The sequence below is a fragment of the Canis aureus genome, chromosome 22, assembly GCF_053574225.1.
Source record: "Canis aureus isolate CA01 chromosome 22, VMU_Caureus_v.1.0, whole genome shotgun sequence".
Taxonomy (NCBI): domain Eukaryota; kingdom Metazoa; phylum Chordata; class Mammalia; order Carnivora; family Canidae; genus Canis; species Canis aureus.
In genome coordinates, this window is record NC_135632.1 from 46,020,236 (window position 1) to 46,042,197 (window position 21,962).

Consider the following 21,962-nt stretch of genomic DNA (forward strand, 5'->3'; position numbering starts at 1 on the left):
AGAGGCTGCATTTGTAATAAGCTCCCAGGTGGTGCTGATGATCTGCAGAGTACACGTGGAGCAAGTGCTCAAACAATCCAGACATCCAGTTGTGTCACATGACAGGAAGCCTGGAGCATCTAGTTGTGTCACGTGACAAGAAGCCTGGAGACCGGTGGTCACAGGGATGGTTAATGGAGCAGGTCAAAGATCTCAAGGCAGTGTTTGCCAATTCCCAGTTTTGCCAGGGCCCCCAAATATTTACCACTCTCTAAGGATTACATCAATGGCAGGAAAAAGAGGAGGTTGACTCTTCCTAGTGTTCTCCATTTTCCAAATGTAGGAAAATCTGGCTCAGGAGCTCCTCAGCACACCTCCTGTTCTCTCTCATTGGCCAGGATGGGTCAGGCGGCCTCCCTTGGAAAAGGGGACTGAATGGTCACAGGGATTGACTTTGCCCAGACTTGACTGGCATCTCAGCTGGGCCTGCCTTTCGTGATGCAAGTTGCCCTGTGGCCGGATGGTGTCTGGGTTCTGCTGGCAAGCAGGGAACTCATGGGAAGGTATGGGCAGTGGCTGCCATACAACTCAAAGTGGGTCTGAGAACCTGCTGTGCTGGATGGTGCACCCACGCTGTGCTTCTCTGCCTCTGGCTCTACAGACTTATGTGTCTTATAGGGCCGGCAGGACAGGTAGGGAGGTGATGCCCGAGCCATGTGCGGGCCTGATGGTTGGGCCCTGCAGGCCTGTTTATTTTCATGTGCCAGCCCATCAGGAAAGGTGCTTTATGTGTTTATGTGCCAGATGGCCTTGTGGTTAGTAAGGTTTTTGGCCAGTATACTTTTCCACTCTGTTGCTTCTACTTTGGCCTGTATGTTGGCCTCACCGTGGCCTCTTAACCAGGCACAGTGGATGGGGCATGGGTAGCTTTCAAAATACACAATTTCCTAGCATAGGACACTTTTACGATGTTCACTTGTGCTTTCTCTTGGGGACTTGGCCTGGTTATCAGGCCTTTTGGTACCCTTCCTTGTAAGGAAGTTTTGGGTGAGGAAATAGAAGCTGCTAGCTGTTTCTTGAGGTCACTGAAGACTGTATTCCTGGAGAGGGTGTTCAGAGGGGCCCACCCCTCAGCATAGGGCCTGGTCAGGGCCATTTCTGGGGTGGCCCTTGCCACGTCCTCATTCTTCTCCCCATCTCCATTGTGGGGTCACAGGGATACTTCTGAATCCTCTTGCAGGGAATCTGGGGGACTGCTTGATGTAGGGCAAATCTGGGAGACTACAGCTTTCAGGAAGCCGTAGATAACAAGTGCCCGCCAGGTGTCTGTAATTTTTCTGGATCTCTTGGGGGCCCCCAGATTCATAGAAAAAGTTGGACCTCCTTATCCTATGGGACAAAACATCTCTCAAATGCTTTCTCTTCCTCTTGGCCTGCTTTTGTTTACCCTGCCCTGGTGGGGAGATATCAACCCCGTTATTCTGCACACAGACCCCCAGTCCTCTTGCTCTGATGCCTGCTGTCTCCTTGTCCTGCTGTGGCTGCCTCTGGGATAGCCAAGCCCTCCGAGCTTGGCTTCCATGTGCGTGGGGCTGGAGTCTCTGATAGGGAAAGAGAAGGGTCCCCTCCCTGTACCTTGCTGTAGGGAGGCTTATTCTAGGGCTGGGCTGAGAATGACCTTCTGGTTTCAGACACCCTCTTCCCCTGGTTTATCTGTTTTCAAATTTATTTTTTTTATTTTTATTTTTTTATTTTTTTGTTTTCAAATTTAGACTTTATGTGTCTGTTTGTCTGTTACCTGTGGATCAATCCTCACTCACATTCACTGGCCTGGGGGGTGGGGAGCGAGTGAAAGCTGTTTAGCTTTAGGTACTTAGGTGTGGCTGCAAAATGGTAATGCTTCTTGTAGAATTTGACGTCAAAGTTTGGTTTTCAGAAATGTCAAGGACTCAAGGTGGTGAAGAATAGAATGGGGGAGACTGAAAGAATCTTCACTTCCCTTTACTTAAGTAATTAAAAGGGACCGGATTATAACCTTGCTAGGGAACACGGTGCTCACCATAGACGCAGCGCTGCTCTAGACCCTTTACTCCTGCTGCCTGCTGTATATACCTGCTGCAGTAAGTGCGCTCACCTCCCTTTACGGGGGAGGAAACTAAGGCCCAGAGAGGTTGAGTAACTTGCTCAGAGTCACACAGCAAACGAGGAGAAGTGGGATTTGAATCCAGGCCCATCCAAGCTCCTGGGCACTCTACTAGACGGCTGCCTGGTTGATCTTAACTTTTTTTTTCTGTCCCTAACTGCTAAAGCTGAGATGAAAGAGATCCTTTATCGCTGCATGGTTTCAAATCCTGGTAGGTTGTAGCATAACAGAAAGTTAGGTCTGCGTGGGAAGTCTAGAGACCTCTCCCATATTGTGGGTGATAAAGTATTCTCAGAAAAAGTCAAGATGGAGGTCATCTGGCTCTTCTAGTATAAGCAGAGCTAGAACAAAGGTCCAAGTAATTTCAGTCTGACTTCTGAGCTCTTTTGCAAGATACATGTTGACAGTTCAGTTGCTTGATTTTGGATTAAATGATTTCCTCAGAAGGTCTGATGTGGAATGTGGACTCTGGTCCTTTGGGAGTGGGGGAACTGGATGAGTTCCAGTATCAGGGAGACTGAGAAGCTGGTGAGGAGGAGCACACTCTTTGGGTTTCTACACAGAGAGATAGGAAAATATGGAAACCACACATTAGTCCAAGCGTTGGCTTGGAAGCATTCTGCTAGTTACCTCAATTGTCTCTTTTACCAGGGGGTAATCACTTTAGTCTGGACCTCATGATTGTGGCTCTATTTCTATTGTTCTATAGCAGGATTCTCAACTGTGGCACTATTGGCATTTGGGCAGGATGACTCTGCTGTGGGGCCTGTCCTGAACATCTACCCACGAGATGCCACTAGTACCCGAGTTGTGATAACCAAAAATGTCTCCGATACTGTCCGGTATCTCTGGGGTGGTGGTAGACTGTCCCTGCTGGAGAATCACTACCTATGTTTGTTGCACTGCCACAGTGACGATTTGCTCTGTGCTCTCCCCTGATTAGAGCCCACCACCCATTAGAGCACACACAAACTTCATCACGTAACTTTAGCACTTAGCACATAGAATAGTTGGTCACACCTCAAACTCAGGATGTCGCAGCTGAGTTTCACACGGAACCTGTGCCTCTCCCAGACTTCTCCAACCCAGCTCACTGCTCCATCATCACCTACACTGATGTGCTATCGCCCAACTAAGAAAACAAACCTCGTTTTCTCCACGCCCCCCTTCAGCTAGTACCCCACATTTATGAACTACACATATATGCACACTCTGAAAGAGGTATCTGTATGCATTGTTTGCAGTTTCCCAACTTCCATCCCATCTCGAACTTCAGCAGGGCTCTCATCCCTATACTGTGCTGTCACAAAGATGGGGCTGCCACTGGTCCAGCTCCTTGTGGCAGGGGCCTGAGTCACCCTGGAGCCCCTGTCCTCACCCATTCGAGACTTCCCTTTGCCCTTAGGATGACTTCTCTCCACTTCCACTCCACTACCCAAGACCAAGCCACCATCATCTCCTGCTCGGACTGCGGCAGTGGCCTCCTCACTGGTCCTCCCTCCTCCTCTAAATGCCGTCTTCCTCACAGGAGCCTGAGTGATCCTCCAAATGTAAATGGGACCTCAGAGCAATCACTGGCTTTCTGTCATACTGAGAATAAAAGCCAAATTCATTTCCCTGGCCTCCAAGGTGCTGCATGATGTGGCCTCTGGCCTCTTCTCAGAGCTCCACTCCAACCACTTACCACCTCATTCACTCCACTCCTGCATCTACTTGCTGTTCCTACATCGGACCAAGCGTGTCCCTGGACCTTGGCACTTGCTATTTCCTCCACCTGAAAAGCTTTCTCCTCAGATTTGAATATGGGTCACCCTTGACTTTTTTCAAATATTACTTTCTCAGTGAATCCTGCCTTAACTACCCCATTTAAAATAGCAACTCCTGCCACTGTCATTTCTAGCACTGTCCAGTAGAACTTTCTGTGATGATGGAAATGTCCTATCCCTGAACTGCCCAGTACAATAGCCACTACAAGATCAACACTTAAAATATACCTTGGGTGTCTGAGGAACTGAATTTTAAATTTTATTTAAAATAAATAGCCGCATGTGGTTATTGTAAACTATACCAGACAACACAGCCTTTATTTCACTTTTTCTTTTCACACACTTATCACTGCGGGACATTACATATTCATTTGAATATTATTTATTAATAGAAAGAAGGCTTTATAAGAGCAAGGACTTTATCTGTTCCATTCACTGTTCCTAGTACCAGGAACAATACCTGGCACATGGTAGGCATCTAAATATTTGTTGGATGAATATCAGATATTAATTAAGTAGAATAGTATTGGGAAGAAGGCCTGTCATAGGTCCCAGGGAAGACTTTGTTTCCAACGATGTTTTCAAACATTTTGTGTTATGGTATCTTTTGCTATTAAAATATAAATTGATTTGGGGCATTGGTATTGTAGTGTGAGCTGGTTTCTAAGGTCATAAAGTCCTCATAGCTGGTTGGAAGGAAAAGGCCAGAAGGACCGTGAAGTAAGGAATAAGTAGAAAAAAAGAAGAAAAGTGGGCCTAATCACGTCTGAATTTTCCTTACCTTAGCTGCTTGCTGTTTGGTCTATACTCTGCTGCCATCTGCTGCTCAGAGGTGAACATTGCAAGATCATGTTTATTTTTATTAAATATTTTATTTATTTATTTATTCATGAGAGCCTCAGAGAGAGAGGCAGAGACATAGGCAGAGGGAGAAGCAGGCTCCATGCTGGGAACCCAACGTGGACTCCATCCTAGGTCTCCATGACCACGTCCTGGGCTGAAGGTGGCGCTAAACCACCGAGCCACCCAGGCTGCCCCGCAAGATCATGTTTAAATTGAGGTACCGTTGAGGGAGAGGAGTTTAATTGTTCAGAAAAATAGATTCCTTTTGAAGCTTCGAGACCCTTTGGGTGCTTATGTAAATAATATAGACAACCTGGATTCAAATCAGGGAACTTTGGTGTGACTGGAAAAGGGGGTGTTGGATGCAGATGGATCAGCAGTCCTAACAGTGCCGTGGGAATCCATCTCTAACACCCTTGCAGTTGGGGGGCAGCTGAAAACAGAGCCCCAGAAGGAAGATGACCTGGAACAGTGAGTTTCGATGGACCAGAAGATAGAGAAATGGAAATGTGGGTGAAGCAAATTCAGATGTGTACATTGGGGCTGAGGGTGTGCCCTCAGCCAAACCTGGCCCACGAAGGTGTAGGGGAGGACAAAAACCCTTTTGTCTCCATCGCCTTGGGTTCTTTGGTAGGCCCTGGAAAGTACATCTACAAAAGACAGACCAACAAGAGAAAGTGCAGTGGGCAGCACACACACATGGGAGGAACTCTATGATGAGTGACCCAAACGGGTAGTTAGAATTTGGGGCTTATAGAGCATCTTGAAGAACAATACATTTTTAGAGAAGAGACAAGATAAAGGAAAAGTGTCTTTAGGCTTTTAGGGGCAGCAAATTGTGGAAAGTAAAGTCATGGGAGAATGAGTGGAAGATAAGAGTTGTTGAATAAGTTTTGCTATGCAGATTCTTCTCTCAGTGCCTCTCTGCCTGGCCAGAGTGTCTGGTGATTTCCAGTGGTCTGTGCTCCCTGGTACGGGGAGGGCACTTTCCTCACTAGAAACGTTATGTCCTGCTTTTAAGTAGAAAGAAGGGCAGATAGTACTTCCTGCATCTGCTATTTCTCAAGTGTCAGCTTAAAAGACTCAATATGTCAAAGTGGCATAATTTGGGGTGGCATGTTCTGATCCCCTACGAGGCTTTCTGAGGAAGGGGCATCACAGTGGGACTCTGAATGGAGTCTTTGGCTCTCTTTATGGCAACCCAGTGCCCCGTCCGCTGAGAGACCTAAGGTCCACTGTCCTGATTGAATCACACGTGGCGTATAGCGTTCATTTCTGAGCATTCTTTGTTCAAAGAGGCATCGATGAAATGGGGATCACCCAGAACTTGATCGTGCACGCAAAGCACCCAGGGGTCTTGTCGACATGTAGGTTTTGGTTCAGTGGATCTGAGCAGTCTAGATCTCTAACGAGCTCACAAGGGATGACAATGCTGTTGGTTCAGACAGTGAACTTAGTGTAGGAAGGATCGAGAAAGGGCTGATGATCAGGAGAGTAGGTCTTATAAAGATGAGTTGGAGGATCCTCAGATGTGAAGTTAGGGAAACTGGAGGTGACATGGGGATCATGATACTTGTTTCCCTTTGGAACGCATGTGTCTTTCTTCACTACCATCCCAGAGGGCAGACTTAGACAACAGGGCAGGGTAGGAGGTGGAATTTGGATTCAACATAGTGGTGAACCTCCTCCCAAGTGAAACTGGCCATAAATGGGATGAACCGCCAGATAAAGTTGTGGAATCTCTTCCATGTTGAGAATTCGATCAGGGGTAAACAGTCCTTGTGGGAGGATGTTTTACGCAAGTTCCTGTCTGGGTGGAAGAGCCGATGGTTCTGGAAGTCCCACAGATGCTAGGGGAAGAGTTATCCCCGGGAGGATGTCACTCACTTGATTGCAAGATTAAGATAGGAATTGCTGGAAGCCGAGAATAGGAAGTGCCTGTTGATACAAAACAAAACAATGAAACTCACACAGGTGGGGCAGGACCTTAAATGTAATTAAGCTGCTCACGTGGGTGAAATAGATGAGAGGCCTCAAGTCACCCTGACAGCTCTGAAGGTTGGGACATCCCTACTGAGAGCAAAAGCTGGAGAAGGAGAAATAAAAAACACCAGTGGTCTCGAGCCCCTTTCTGGAAGGGACAAATGACTCCCAGATCTTAACCACCCCTGGGGCTCCGTGTCTGCTCTGTGCTGTGAGGATGATCCCGAGACACAAGGGGTGTCCGTGGGGATGCTGTGGAGGATGCTGAGGGATGCTGTGGGGATGGGGCGCTGTGAGGGTGCTGTGGGGATGCTGTGGGGGATGCTCTGATGGGGATGATGGGGATGCTGAGAGGATGGGGGTGCTGAGGGATGCTGTGAGGATGCTGCGGGGGTGCTGTGGGGGATGCCGAGGGGATGGAGGTGCTGTGGGGGATGCTGAGGGGATGGGATGCTGTGGGGGTGTTGTGGGGGATGCTGAGGGATGCTGTGGGGGATGCTGAGGGGATGGGGATGATGTGGGGTGCTGTGGGGAATGCTGAGGGTATGGGGTGCTGTGGGGTGCTGTGGGAATGCTGTGGGTGATGCTGAGGGGATGCTGTGGGGGTGCTGAGGGGATGGGGTGCTGTGGGGGTGATGTGGGGTGCTGTGGGGATGCTGTGGGGGTGTTGTGGGGGCTGCTGAGGGGTGCTGTGGGGGTTGCTGAGGGATGCTGTGGGGGATGCTGAGGGGGTGGGAATGCTGTGGGGGTGCTGTGGGGGATGCTGTGGGGATGGGGTGCTGTGGGGTGCTGTGGGGGATGCTGAGGGGATGGGGTGCTATGGGGATGCTGTGGGGGTGTTGTGGGGGATGCTGAGGGATGCTGTGGGGGATGCTGAGGGGATGGAGATGATGTGGGGGTGCTGTGGGGTGCTGTGGGGAATGCTGAGGGGATGTGGTACTGTGGGGTGCTGTGGGAATGCTGTGGGTGATGCTGAGGGGATGCTGTGGGGGTGCTGAAGGGATGCGGTGCTGTGGGGGTGATGTGGGGTGCTGTGGGGATGCTGTGGGGGTGTTGTGGGGGCTGCTGAGGGGTGCTGTGGGGGTTGCTGAGGGATGCTGTGGGGGATGCTGAGGGAGTGGGGATGATGTGGAGGTGCTGTGGGGATGCTGTGGGGGTGCTGAGGGGATGGGGTGCTGTGAGGGTGCTGTGGGGATGGGGGTGTTGTGGGGCTGCTGTGGGGGATGCTGAGGGGATGGGGTGCTGGGGGTGGGGGTGCTGTGCGGATGCTGTGGAGGTGCTGTGGAGATGCTGTGGGGATGATTCCAAAACACAAGGAGCAAACATGAAACCGTGAAGAGACAAGGAGCAGTGCAGGATGTCACAGAAAGGCCACAGAACGATGTAAAACACGGATTTGGTATTTGAAAATGTGTGCATCAGCATCTGGACATTTAACCTAATAATTGTGCAAAACAAATGACTGAGTTTCCACCGTGTTGAATATGCTGGTTCTTCGGCGGAGCCGGGCTTTGGAGCTGGGGGATTTCTCTGAGGAAAGGAGTAGTTTGTTCTCATGGGGGTACATATTTTATTTTGGTGCATCAAAGCAGTCAGATGCTTTGATTGCTGATCACTTGGTTGGGAATATTTACCAGTATTTGCGGGGGGCATATTTTTTCAACAATTACCCAGCAAATGTGATTAATGTAGACGATCCAGCCGTAAACTGTGGGCACCACACTATTTTTTGCCCTTCCCTTCCAAACTTGATTTTCTAGTCTGAGTTATTCTAATCTTACCTCCCTGTCTCCTTCTGGGCTGTATCTGTCTCGCTCTGCAGACCAAAGCTGAACTGCACTTTCGTTTGCCTCAGTGACTCTCCCTTCAGTTAGGTTAATTAGGGAGGCATCCATGAGGTTGCCCTGCGGTAAGACACAGTCTGCTTCCTGAGATGTTAAGCTCACTGGTAAGATGCAAAGCAAGTTCAGAGAACTTACTTTTGTCTGGGGAAACCGGGTAGTTGGCTGCCTGTCCCGTATTTTTGGGTGTTGCTGTGCCCATGGCTCTGTTGGGGCACAGGGAGAGCCAGTCTTTCTGTTGCCTCCACCCCCCCCCCCCCCGCCCCGGCATGGTGGAGGCATTGGGAACCTTTGTCCCCATTCCAGTAGAGATGTGAGAGCATGTGCCTGCAGAAAGCTGATCATTTCTCCCATCGCTCTGGTGGGCCCGAGGAGCCTCTCCCCTGGGATGATCTCCGCCAGGCTTGTCTCTGTTTCGCCATAGCTCAGGAATTGACTGCTCAGCTCACCTTGGCCCTGAGCATCCAGCTTCTCTGATGAGGTGTAGGGCAGGTCAGAGTTGTGAGGCGGTGGAGTTGGACAGCAGAGGATGGACCAGGGCCCCGTCTGGCTAGAGGGCCTTCGGTCTGGACGAGGAAGGTAGCAAGGACAACTTCCCATACTCCTCATTTTGCCTGAAGTCAGTCCTGCTCTTCAGAGGTTACAGAGGCTAAAACACTTAGGGTTTACTTAACAAACACGTCGTGCTTCTTAGGTGCCAGGTACTGTTTATCACACCTTACAAATGTTAGTTCATTAAGTTCTCATCACGCATATCGTTCACATCTCCCTTTACAGGTGAGGAAGTGGAGGCAGAAGTGAGCTGGAGTCTGCACCTGGCAGTTGGGCTTTAGAGTCTGTGCATGTAACTGAGGATGAGGCTGAATCTTCCTGCAAAGGGTTATTTCAGTGCAGGACGTGAGGAAGCCGCCCAGAGGCCCCCACCAATCCCCCTTCCTGGCAGAACCAGAGGCAGGGGGACCTGAGGCAGACCTCTGCCAGGAGGAGGCAGAGCCAGTCATCTTGACCTTGATTTCACCAATTTGTTACAAACAGGCCATTTGCCATGAATTCCTCAGGTGGTGCTGGGTCCAGGAAGAATCTCTCCGGGGGTGGGGTGGTGGTGGTGGTGGGGGGGGGGGTGGTGGTGGTGGTGGCTGTGTTCCTGAGGGCACTTCTGCTGTGTGGCCAGGATTCCCAGAGCACTAGCTGGCTGGCTGGATTTCAAGATAGCAATAGGGGCTGTAATTTTTTTTAAGTGAAAAAAAAAAAAAAAGTTTTGTTGAGAACTTGCCTTGGAAAAACTCCCATGTATAAATTTACTTAGTCTTATATATAACAAAATTTATGTTTTAATTCAAACTCTGCATTAATTTCTTCCTCCCAGTTTTATTGAGGTATAATTGACAAAATTGTAATATATTTAAAGTGTACACCATGATGCTCCAATACATGTATACATTATGGAAGGATTTCCACAATCAAGTTAATTTCCACATCCATCAACTCATAGAGTTGCCTTGTATTTTGTGGCTTCTTTTTCCTTTCTATTCCTTTCCTTTCCTTTCCTTTCCTTTCCTTTCCTTTCCTTTCCTTTCCTTTCCTTTCCTTTCCTTTCCTTTCCTTTCCTTTCCTTTCCTTCTTTCCTTTCCTTCTTCCCTTTCCTTTCCTTTCCTTTCCTTTCCTTTCCTTTCCTTTCCTTTCCTTTCCTTCCCTTTCCCTTTCCCTTTCCCTTTCCCTTTCCCTTTTTCTTTCTTTCTTTCTTTCTTTCTTTCTTTCTTTCTTTCTTTCTTTCTTTCTTTCTTTCTTTCCTTCCTTCCTTCCTTCCTTCCTTCCTTCCTTCCTTCCTTCCCTTTTTCTTTCTTTCTTTCTTTCTTTCTTTCTTTCTTTCTTTCTTTCTTTCTTTCCTTCCTTCCTTCCTTCCTTCCTTCCTTCCTTCCTTCCTTCTTTCTTTCTTTCTTTCTTTCTTTCTTTCTTTCTTTCTTTCTTTCTTTCTTTCGATGTTTAAGATCTACTCTCTTAGCAAATCTCAAGTATACAATGAAGAATCATTAACTACAATCACCATGCTGTACGTTGGATTCCCAGAACATATTTGTCTTACAACTGAATGTTGGTGCCCTTAGACCACACCACCAGCTTTCCCAGGGCCCCTTCCTCTGATCCCTGGCAACCACCATTCTACTCTTTGTTTCTGGGGGTTGGACTTTTTCTGTTTGTTTTTTAAGATTCTACTATTTTCTCTACCCTCTGTGGATAAATTCCCCTCTGGCCTGAGACCTTGACAGTCCCCAGGCAGGATGTGCTGTGCTTCACTTCCTGCCTCCTGGAAACGAGGGACTGTGCAAATCCTTTGACTTGTGCCTTTATTTCTTGACGGTCAAGGTGAGACTGTTTTGGGGAAGGCAGCTGTTCTGAGTCTTAACACTCTCTGACGTTTGGAGGCTGGACCTCTCATGGGCCACCCTTCTACCTTACTTGAAGACAATAGGAGTTTTGATGTGCCCAATTATTTAGCCTTTCCCCAGAGAAAACCAATTCACCTTTCACTTACTGCAAAAAATGCTAGATTTTCCCCCTCACTGTTTGTTTTTATGTGAAATATATCTTTACTTTTATCATATCTTGCACGGTGGTCTAAATTCCTGCTTGGCTCACTTCTTGAGATTCATTTCTTTTAGGTGAAGACCCACCTCTTCGTAACACATCATCTAGCATGCAGATAACTTGAGGGTGAAGGAGGACAGGACACATTAACCAGGCAGTGGGAATTAGCTAACCAGTGATCAGAAAGCCAGTCGCTAGGATTTATTTGAAAGAATGATAATCAGGTGGGATCTATTTTGATGAGGACAAAGGAGAACAGTGCTTCTCTGTATTCATTTCAGAGGGAGGGTAGCTGTCTTTTCTGTGCTCTAAAAATGACTGATTTTTCCCCTTTTCTAAAACCTGGTGGAAGTGAGGTCTAAAGAATCAGAGCTAACTTCTTTCACCTTCATGCAAAAGTATTAATAGAACCCAATCTGTCAGTTCTCATATATAGGAATAAATCCCAGTTAAGTAGCATTAATTCTGTATTATGTGCAAACAAGGACAACCACCTCATCCTGGTTTGCTTAAGACTGTCCTAGTTTTTTATTTTTATTTTTTAAGATTTATTTATTTATTTGAGAGAGGGGGAGGCACAGAGGGAAACAGAGTGAGAGAGAGAATAGCAAGCAGACTTCCTGATGAACACAGATCCTGATATAGGGCTCGATCTCATGACCCTTCAATCGTGACCTGAGCTGAAGTCAAGAGTTGCATGCTTGCCTGATTGAGCCGCCCAGGTGTCCCAGAGATTGTCCTAGTTTTATTTTTTTTAACTTAAATTCAGTTAGCCAACATGTAGTACATCATTAGTTTCAGAGGTAGAGTTCAATAATTCATCAGTTGTGTATAACACCTAGTGCTCGCCATCATGTACCCTCCTCAATGCCCATCACCCTGTTACCCCATCCCCCCCACCTCCCCTCCAGCAACCCTCAGTTTGTTTCCTGTAATTAAGAGTCTTATGGTTTTTATCCCTCTCTGATGATATCCCATTCAGTTTTCCCTTCCTTCCCCTATGATCCTCTGGGACTATATGATAATTGCCTTTCTGTGATTGACTTATTTTGCTCAGCATAATACTCTCCGGGTTTATCCATGTCAATGTAAATGGTAAGTATTCATCCTTTCTGAAGCAATACTTCATTGTATATGTATACCACACCTTCTTTATCCATTCATCTGTTGATGGACATCTGGGCTCTTTCCACAGTTTGGCTGTTGTGGACATTGCTGCTATGAACATTGGAGTGCCCCTTTGGATCAATACATTTATATCATTGGGGTAAATACTTAGTAGTGCAATTGCTGGGTTGTAGGGTAGCTCTATTTTTAACTTCTTGAGGAACCTCCACACTGTTTTCCAGAATGGCTGTACCAGTTTGCATTCCCACCAACAGTGCAAGAGGGTTCCCCTTCTCTGCATTCTTGCCAACATTTGTTGTTTCCTGTCTTGTTACTTTTAGCCATTCTCACTGGTGTGAGGTGGTATCTCATGGTTTTGATTTGTATTTCCCTGATACCAAGTGATGTGGAGCATTTTTTCATGTGTTTGTAGGCCATTTGTATGTCTTCTGGAGAAGTGTCTGTTCATGGCTTCTTTCCATTTCTTTTTATTATTATTATTTTTTTATTTTTATTTTTTGCTTCTTCCCATTTCTTAACTGGATTATTTGTTTTTGTTTTTGTTTTTGTTTTGTTTTGTTTTTTTTTTTTTTTGTGTGTGTGTGTGTGTTGAGTTTGATAAGTTCTTTATAGATCTTAGATACTAGCCCTTTATCTGATATATCATTTGTTAAATATCTTCTCTCATCCTATAGGCTGCCTTTTGGCTTTGTTGACTATTTCCTTTGCTGTGCAGATTTTATTTGCTTTTGTTTCCCTTGCCTTTGGAGATGTGTCTAGCAAGAAGTTGCTGCAGCTGAGGTTGAAGAGGTTGCTGCCCATGTTCTCCTCTAGGATTTTGATGGATTCTTGTCTCACATTTAGGTCTTTCATCCATTTTGAGTTTATTTCTGTTTGTATGGTGTAAGAAAGTGGTCTAGTTCGTTTTTTCTGCATGTGACTGTCCAATTTTCCCAACACCACTTATTGAAGAGACTGTCCTTTTTCCATTGGATATTCTTTCCTGCTTTGCCCATAGAGTTGAGGATCCACTTTTGGGTTCTCTATTCTGTTCCATTGATTTATGTGTCTGTTTTTGTGCCACTACCATACTGTCTTGATGATCTCAGTTTTGTAATATAGCTTGAATTCCAGCATTGTGATACCACCAGCTTTGGTTTTCTTTTTCAACATTCCTTTGGCTATCCAGGGTCTTTTCTGGTTTCATACACATTTTGGGATTATTTATTCCAGCTCTGTGAATAATGTTAATGGTATTTTGATAGGGATTACATTGAATGTATAAATTGCTCTGGGTAGCATAGACATTTTCACGATATTTATTCTTCCAATCCATGAGCATTGATGTTTTTCCATGTCTTTGTGTCTTCCTCAATTTCTTTCATAAGTGTTCTGTAGTTTTTATAGTACAGATCCCTTACCTCTTTGGTTAGGCTTATTCCTAGGTATCTTATAGTTTTTGGTGAAATTGTAAATGAGATTAATTCCTTGATTTCTCTTTCTTTTGTCTCATTGTTAGTGCATAGAATTGCAACTACAATTTTGGGATTTTATATCCCACCAGATTACTGAATTCCTATATGAATTTTAGCAATTTTGGGGTGGAGTCTTTGGGTTTTCCACATAGAATATCGTGTCATCTTTGAAGAGTGAGAGTTTGACTTCTTTGCCAATTTGAATGCCTTTTTTTTCTTTTTATTGTCTGATTGCTGGGGCTCGGACTTCTGTGCTGTTGAACAACAGTGGTGATGGTTGTTCACTGTCCCTGTCATGCTCCTGACAGGGGAAAAGCTCTCAGTTTTTCCCCACTGAAGATGATATTTGCTGTGGGCTTTTCATAGATGGCTCTTATGATATTGAAGTATGTTCCCTCTATCCCTACACTGTGGAGAGTTTTAATCAAGAAAGGATGATGTATTTTGTCAAAGGCTTTTTCTGTATCAATTGAAAGGATCATATAGTTCTTTTCCTTTATTTTATTAATGTAATGTATCACATTGATTGATTTACAAATGTTGAACAATACTTGCATCCCAGGGGTAAATCCCACTTGGTAGTGGTGAATAATCCTTTTAATTACTGTTGGATCCTATTGGCTAGTATCTTGGTGAGAATTTTGGCATCCATGTTCATCAGGGATATTGGTCTGTAATTCTCCTTTTTGGTGGGGTCTTTGTCTGGTTTTGGGATCAAGGTAATGCTGGCCTAGTAGAAAGAGTTTGGAAGTTTTCCTTCCATTTCTATTTTTGAAACTGCTTCAGAAGAATAGGTATCAATTCTTCTTTAAATATTTGGTTGAATTCCCTTGTAAGCAATCCAGGTCTGGATTCTTGTTTATTAGAAGATTTTTGATGACTGCTTCAATTCCCTTACTGGTTATGGGTCTGTTCAGATTTTCTGTTTCTTTCTGTTTCAGTTTTGGTAGTCTATAAGTTTCCAGGAATGCATCCATTTCTTCCAGGTTACCTAATTTGTTGGCCTATAGTTGCTCATAATATGCTCTTAAAATTGGTTGTATTTCCTTGGTGTTGGTCATGATCTCTCTTCTTTCATTCATAATTTTATTAATTTGTGTTCTTTCTCTTTTCTTTTTATAAGTCTGGCTAGGGGTTTATTGAACTTATTAATTCTTTCAAAGAACCAGCTTCTAGTTTCATTAATCTTTTCTACTGGTCTTTTGGTTTCTATTTCATTGATTTCTGCTCTAATCTTTATTATTTCTGTTCTCCTCCTGGGTTTAGGTTTTATTTTCTGTCTTTCTCCAGCTCCTTTAGGTGTAAGGTTAGCTTGTGTATTTGAGACTTTTCTAATTATTTGAGAAAGGCTTGTATTGCTATGTATTTCCCTCTTAGGACCACCTTTGCTGCATCCCAAAGGTTTTGAACAGCTGTGTGTTTTCATTTTCATTCATTTCTATGAATTTTTACAAATTCTTCTTTAATTTCTTAGTTGACCCATTCATTCTTCATAGGATCCTCTTTAACCTCCAAGTGTTTGCAATCCTTTCAAATTTCCTCTTGTGATTAGTTCAAGTTTCAAAGCATCATGATCTGAAAATATGCAGGGCATAATCCCAATCTTTTGGGATTGAGATTTACTGATTGAGACCTTATTTGTGACCCAGTATGTGATATATTCTGGAGAATGTTCCATGTGCACTTTAGAAGAATGTGTATTTTTTTGCTTTAGGTTGGAATGCTCTGTATATATCTGTGAAGTTCATCTGATCTATTGTATCTTTCAAAGACCTTGTTTCCTTATTGATCTTCTGCTTAGATGATCTGTCCATTGCTGTGAATGGGATGTTAAAGCCCTCTACTATTATTGTATTATTATCAATGTGTTTCTTTAATTTTGTTATTAATTGGTTTATATAATTGGCTGCTCCCAAGTTAGGAGCTTAACTATTTATAATTGTTAGATCTTCTTGTTGGATAGATCCTTTAAGTATGACATAGTGTCCTTCTTCATCTCTTATTAAAGTCTTTGGTTTAAAATCTAATTTGTCTGATATGAGGATTGCTACTCCAGCTTTCTTTTGTTGTCCATTAGTATAATGAATGGTTCTCCATCCCCTCACTTTCAATCTGGAGGTGTCTTTGGGTCTAAAATGAGTCTCTTATAGACAGCATAACAGTGGGTCTTGCTTTTTTAGCCAAGCTGATACCCTGTGTCTTTTGATTGGGCATTTAGCCTGTTTACATCAGAATAACTATTGAAAGATAGGAATTTGGTACCATTGTATTACCTGTAAAATCAATGTTTCTGTATATTATCTCTGTTTCTTTCTGGTCTATGTTACTTTTGGGCTCCCTCTTTGTTTACAGGATCCCCTTTAATATTTCTTGTAGGGTGGTTCAGTGATCACAAATTCTTTTAGTTTCTCTTTTTCCTGGGAACTCTTTATCTAACCTTCCATTCTGAATGAAAGTCTTGCTGGATAAAGTATTCTTGGCTACATGTTTTTCTAATTTAGTACCTTGAATATATCATGCAGCCCTTTCTGGCCTGCCAGGTCTCTGTGGATAGGTGTGCTGCCAGTCTAATATTCCAGTAAGGATCTCTTGTCTTGGGCTGCTTTTAGGACTTTCTCTTTATCTCTGAAATTTGCAAGCTTCACTATTATATGTCAGGGTGTTGATCTATTTTTATTGATTTTGAGGGGGGTTTTCTGTGTCTCCAGGACTTGAATGCCTATTTCCTTCCCCAGATTAGGGAAGTTCTTAGCTATGATCTGCTCAAATATATCTTCTGTCTGTTTATCTGTCTGTCTCCCTTTCTTCCTACTTCCTCTGGGACCCCAATACTTCTAATACTGTTTCACTTTATGGTGTCACTGTTTTTTCGAAGTGTCCCCTCATGGTCCATTAGTTGTTTTTCTCTCTTTTCATCAGCTTCCTTTCTTTCTATCATTTTGTCTTCTATGTTACTGACTCTTCTGCTTCATTTACCCTAGCTGTTAGAGTATCCATTTTAGACTACATCTCAGTTAAAGTATTTTTAACTTAAGCCTGATTAGATTTTATGTTTGCACTAAGAGATTCTCTAGTGTCTTTTGTCCTTTTTTCAAGCCCAGCTAGTAACTTTATAGTTGCTACTCTGAATTCAATTTCTGACATTTTACTTGTATCTTTATCAATTAGATCTATGGTGGAGAGTATTACTTCTGGTTCTTTCTTTTGTTTTGAATTTCTCCTTCTAGTCATTTTGTCTGGAGAAGAATAGATGAATGAGAATAAAATAAAAAATATCAACCACAACCCAAGTGAAATATACACCAGACAAATCCAAAGAAGTCAGAAACCAAAAAAGAAAAGATAAAAAAAGGAAAAAAGAGAGAATGTAATCTCACAGGTGGACAGAACAGGGTGATCCACTTAGCCCTGGGTATATTTTGGTCTGTTTGTTAGAAGACACTAAATCCCAAAGTTGTAAAGAAAAAACTTATATACAAAAAAAAAAAAATAAAATTGAATACTGTGAAAGGAAGCCACTGTGAAAATATATCTCTAAAATTTAAGGGTAAAACTGAAAATTAAAAAAAGACTTAAAAACAGAATTGACAAAATAAGAAACTAGATGAAAAGGAAAAAAGAAGAAAGAAAAAGAAAATTTTAAACTGAAAGGCTATAAAGACTTATAAAGAAACCCCTTGAGTTCTATATACTATTTTCCCCTAGCTCTGGAGATTTGCAGTCCTGTGTGCTCCATAAACTTGGTAATCACCTGATGTTCCTGCTGGTCTTCTTGGGGAGGGCCCTGCTGCACTGATTCTCAGGTCTCTTTGCCCTGGTGATGTAGCACCACCCCTTGCCAGGGGGCCGGGCTCAGTGGAAGCTGCTTCAGAATGCTCTCTATGGCTTTTCTTTCCTCAAGGCTTTTCCTGTTGCTTTAGAGGATGAAAGAAAAGTAAAAATGTCCAAATCTCCAGCTCTGGAGCTGAATGATCACTGCCCCTACTCTTCAGTAAACCCTCAGGGAAAAGCAGTCTACAAACTCCTGCAGTGCACACCTGTACCGATCCTCCCAGGGGAGGGAGGGGGGTCACACCATGGCCTGCCGCTTGCTGAGCCCCTGCTAGGAGACTGGTGGCCCTATCATGCTGTGGTTCCTGGTTTATGGCACTGCCAGCTGAGAGCCCACTCCTGGGCTCACTGATTGCAGCCAGCTTCCCTGCTCTGATGTTTGGGAGCTCTGCTGACTCAGGTACCCCTGGTCTTTGTGTGACCCCAAGAATCCTGAGACCACACTGTCCCACCTAGGATTCCGCCTCCACTTTGCAACCTGAGCACCTTTCAGGCAAGGAAGTCCCACACCAGAGGCAAGTCTTGGATTTGGAATTAAACACTTCTGGTTTGTGGGGTCTTGATGCCTACCCCCTGCCTTCAAAGTTAGTATTTCTCCACTACTTGTTTACTTTCTCCTTTTAATTCCTAGTTCTTTCCCTTTTTTTCTTCTGCCCAGATTTCACATTACTCAGAGGCATTTTCTAGTCCTTGCTAATGCTAGTCAGTGCTCAAAATATCATTGATCCTTGTTCTCAGTGGTGCCCAATAGAAGTTTCTATGATGATGGAAATGTTCTGTATTTGCACTATTCAATATGGTAGCCATTTTTTATCAATGGCTCTTGAGCACTTGAAATGTCACTAGTGCATCTGAGAAGCTAAATTTTAATTTGATTTAAATTTTGATAGCCATCTGTGGCAATAAGGTGCTACCACAGTAAATAACACAGTAAATCTAGCTCATTGGTTTTTTTACTTGAAAATGTGAGTACCCATCACTGAAATCAAGTTGGGTTTATCAGCTATAAGCTTGAGTAGGTTTATCATTTGTTTATCCACCTTACATGTTTATTGTCTCATTAATTTTTCTTCTTTGTTCTCAGCACAATTTGGGTGACTTGGAGATTTTGTTTTCTTCCAGGTTCAGCGAAATGAGGACAAATCTACCACCTTGAAACTGGCTGATTTTGGCCTTGCAAAGCATGTGGTGAGACCTATATTTACTGTGTGTGGGACTCCAACTTATGTAGCTCCTGAAATTCTTTCTGAGAAAGGTACGTATTATACATTGCTCCATGGGACTCTGGCTCATTTACTAACAAATATCTTATTTTTAATATTTAATGTTTTGTATTTTTCAATGTGGAGCAATAAAAAGTCTCAGATTTGGCACTAGGCTTGCAGTTGGATTTTAATGGAAATATTTGAAGCAGATCTTGACCAAAGCATGTGGACTTTTTCCTCATCTGGGCTGCTTATAGAGGAAGGATGGGAGTGTGTGTGTGTGTGTGTGTGTGTGTGTGTGCAGGACAGTGAGATAAAAGATGATGGAGAATTAGCCGGGGAACTCAAACAAGCAAGGCCATTTGTGCCACTGAGCCAAGGCTACCTCTAATGGGAGAAATTTGAAGCAGTTCTTATGGTAATTTACTTAAAAATACCTCCACCAACTTTGCATTTTGAGGAAGAAGGTGTCTCATTTAAACCCCATGAGTAATATTTATTACCAGTTTGCATATTGTATAAGGATCCAGTGGATTGTTTTTGTTTATTTTTAAAACGATTTTATTTATTTATTTATTCATAAAAAGACACACAGAGAGAGGCAGAGACACAGGCAGAGGGAGAAGCAGACTTCCTATACGGAGCCTGATATGGGACTCGATCCCAGGACCCCAGGATCATGACCTGAGCCAAAGGCAGATGCTCAATGACTGAGCCACCCAGGTGCCCCCCTAATGGACTGTTTTAGTGATACATTTTGTAAAGTACATAAAACGGAAACTATTATTATTATTACATAGCTCCAAATATATGAATGATTGCTTAGTCACAGTGCCACTTTGGGAGAAATCAGTTTAGGCACCATATGTAAAATGGGATAGTTCTGGATGGGTTGTGGGGTTGGTGGGGAGAAGGGAGAGAGTTTCCCAGCAGTAGGAGCATCAGGGAAGGTAAGATGGGGAGATGGGAATTTGCATGGAGGTTGGGGGTGGAGCCATTGAGAAGACTGGTCTCAGTGTTGCAGAGGGAAAGTTAGTTGGCTGACTCGGTTGAGTCTGGATTCCCCACAACTGAGGAGGCTGAGCAGAGGAATTTGGATTCAGTGTGGACTGGGTAAGGGAAGAAGGAAAGCAAATAGTCCATCTGAATGCTGAGGGAAACCACAGCACTGGTGCTAATACCAATTATGCTAAGGTGTCAGAAAGCTCTTTTGGTAGATGGGGTGAGTGGCTTAAAATTTTAAACACCCTGATTTGGTAGAGATATGAGGATGGACCCACAGAGTTGTCCAGATGGCAGGGAGGTGAAGCCCTGTGCTGAGCATGTGCTTGTGAGATGCCTCGACTCAGAAATGGCAGCCCAGGTGGGTGAGATAATGAGCTCCTAGTGATGCAGCAGGGCAGCCAGGGACAGACTCTGGAGGGAGGTCCACAGTTGGGGGATGAGAGAAGGAAGGATGGGTTAGCAGGGGACAAGTCAGCAGGGGCAGAAAGAAGACGAGGAAAATACGGTGTCATAAAAGTCAAGGGGCAAATATCAAGATGGAAAGCCCAGCTAAGCCAGACCCTCTCGAGCGTGAAAGGTGGTATAGCACTGGAAAGAGGTCAGCAATGATTTGTTTGTAATATTTTTCTGCTAATTTGCCTTGACAGCATTGCTCTGGGGCTTAATGATGAATATCTAACTTCCATATTGCAGCTGCTGAGTGGTTTCCTTTTCCGAAGGTAAAAAGTTACAATGTGTTTGAAGATGTCTATACTGCTGCTGTAGGGTTTTGTGAGGATGACTGGGCAGTATGTATCAAAAGCCTTTACTGCATTTAATTTCTGAAAAATCGTTTCAAGAATATAGTCAGAGACATCACAAATATTTAACAGATAAGGATGTTCATCATAGAATTACAGTATGAAGAGTTAGGAAACACATTATAACACAGAGGATTCATCTATAAAGGGAATACTGACAGCTATTAGAAATCATATTTTTTGAAGAATTTTTATACTCTTTATAGGAATAGGAAATGGTATACTATATTAAGTGAGTAAAATGTCCAATGTTATCCTAATTTTGTTACAGGAAGTATAAAAGTGTGTGTGTGTGTGTGTGTGTGTGTGTTTATGTGCTCATGGGGGATATAGCTAGTAATGTCAGTCTTTTTATAATCATAGGAGAGAGCCAGTAAAAATATTTTTTAAACGTGAGAAGACAATGAATGAATAGGATGGAGAGGCTGCTGATGTAGATCAGGGTTGCTTGAACTCTCTGGTGAAGTTTTTAAAATTTCTAATATAGTGCAGACACACACAAAGCTCTATCACACATGACTGGGTCACTCACCGTTCATGCCACGTGTGACTTACCATATATGTTCGACGACCCCTGAACTCTGATGTATTCTGTGTTCAGCGAGATGTGTCCTTGATCATGCAGCTGGAGGTCATGGCCATGCCAAATTGCTATGAATTTCCAAATATTTACTTTCAGATTCTATGCTCATTTTATCCCAGACCAGTGATAAAGGATTACAAACTGGCAGTTGTCGGAGGACCAGACTTCAAGTAACACTGCTGTGGGCCCCATGTTTGTAGGTGTTGGGAGCAAAGCCCACCCATGTGTTTGGAAGTGGCTCATGCTTACTGAAAACTGTGGTCCTCTGTGACCTAGAACTACAACCCCCTACATTTGTCTCCTTCCATCTGATCCAGCCTGGTCTCAGTTTCATTTGTGTCTCTGCATGTCATACAGGTTACGGGCTGGAAGTGGATATGTGGGCTGCAGGCGTGATCCTGTATATCCTACTGTGTGGCTTCCCCCCCTTCCGCAGCCCAGAGAGGGACCAGGATGAGCTCTTTAACATCATCCAGCTGGGCCACTTCGAATTCCTGGCCCCTTACTGGGACAATATTTCTGACGGTGAGATGGGCTTCCCCACGCTGGAGACGAGGGGATGATAGAGCTGGAGCCCATCCTGGGTTCTGATGGCAAAGTGGGTTTTAGGTCAGCTGTGTGATAAGACGTGCAGGGGGCCCACCTCAGAACTGGGCATGGAGGTGGGCTGTCCACTTGGGCTTCATCCTTTGTTAACTGTGAGCCTCATGTAGGTTTATTTGCATAGCACACTGGGAAACATGACTTGCTTTAGATTCAACGAAAAAGTCTGACCACTGGTTGCAGTCATTAGATACTTTTCCTTAAGGCAATTA

At 44.0% G+C, this 21,962-nt stretch overlaps 1 protein-coding gene across 1 annotated transcript in view; it reads left to right on the forward strand.

Moving 5' to 3' along the window:
- The window catches only part of DCLK3 (doublecortin like kinase 3), a 56,622-nt gene that overhangs the window by 32,118 nt on the left and 2,542 nt on the right, over nucleotides 1–21,962 (forward strand). Inside the window, exons 3-4 of the mRNA XM_077865872.1 lie at nucleotides 18,677–18,809; nucleotides 21,505–21,672. Coding sequence (XP_077721998.1) covers nucleotides 18,677–18,809; nucleotides 21,505–21,672 — 301 coding nt within the window. The remainder of the gene's footprint in view (nucleotides 1–18,676; nucleotides 18,810–21,504; nucleotides 21,673–21,962) is intronic.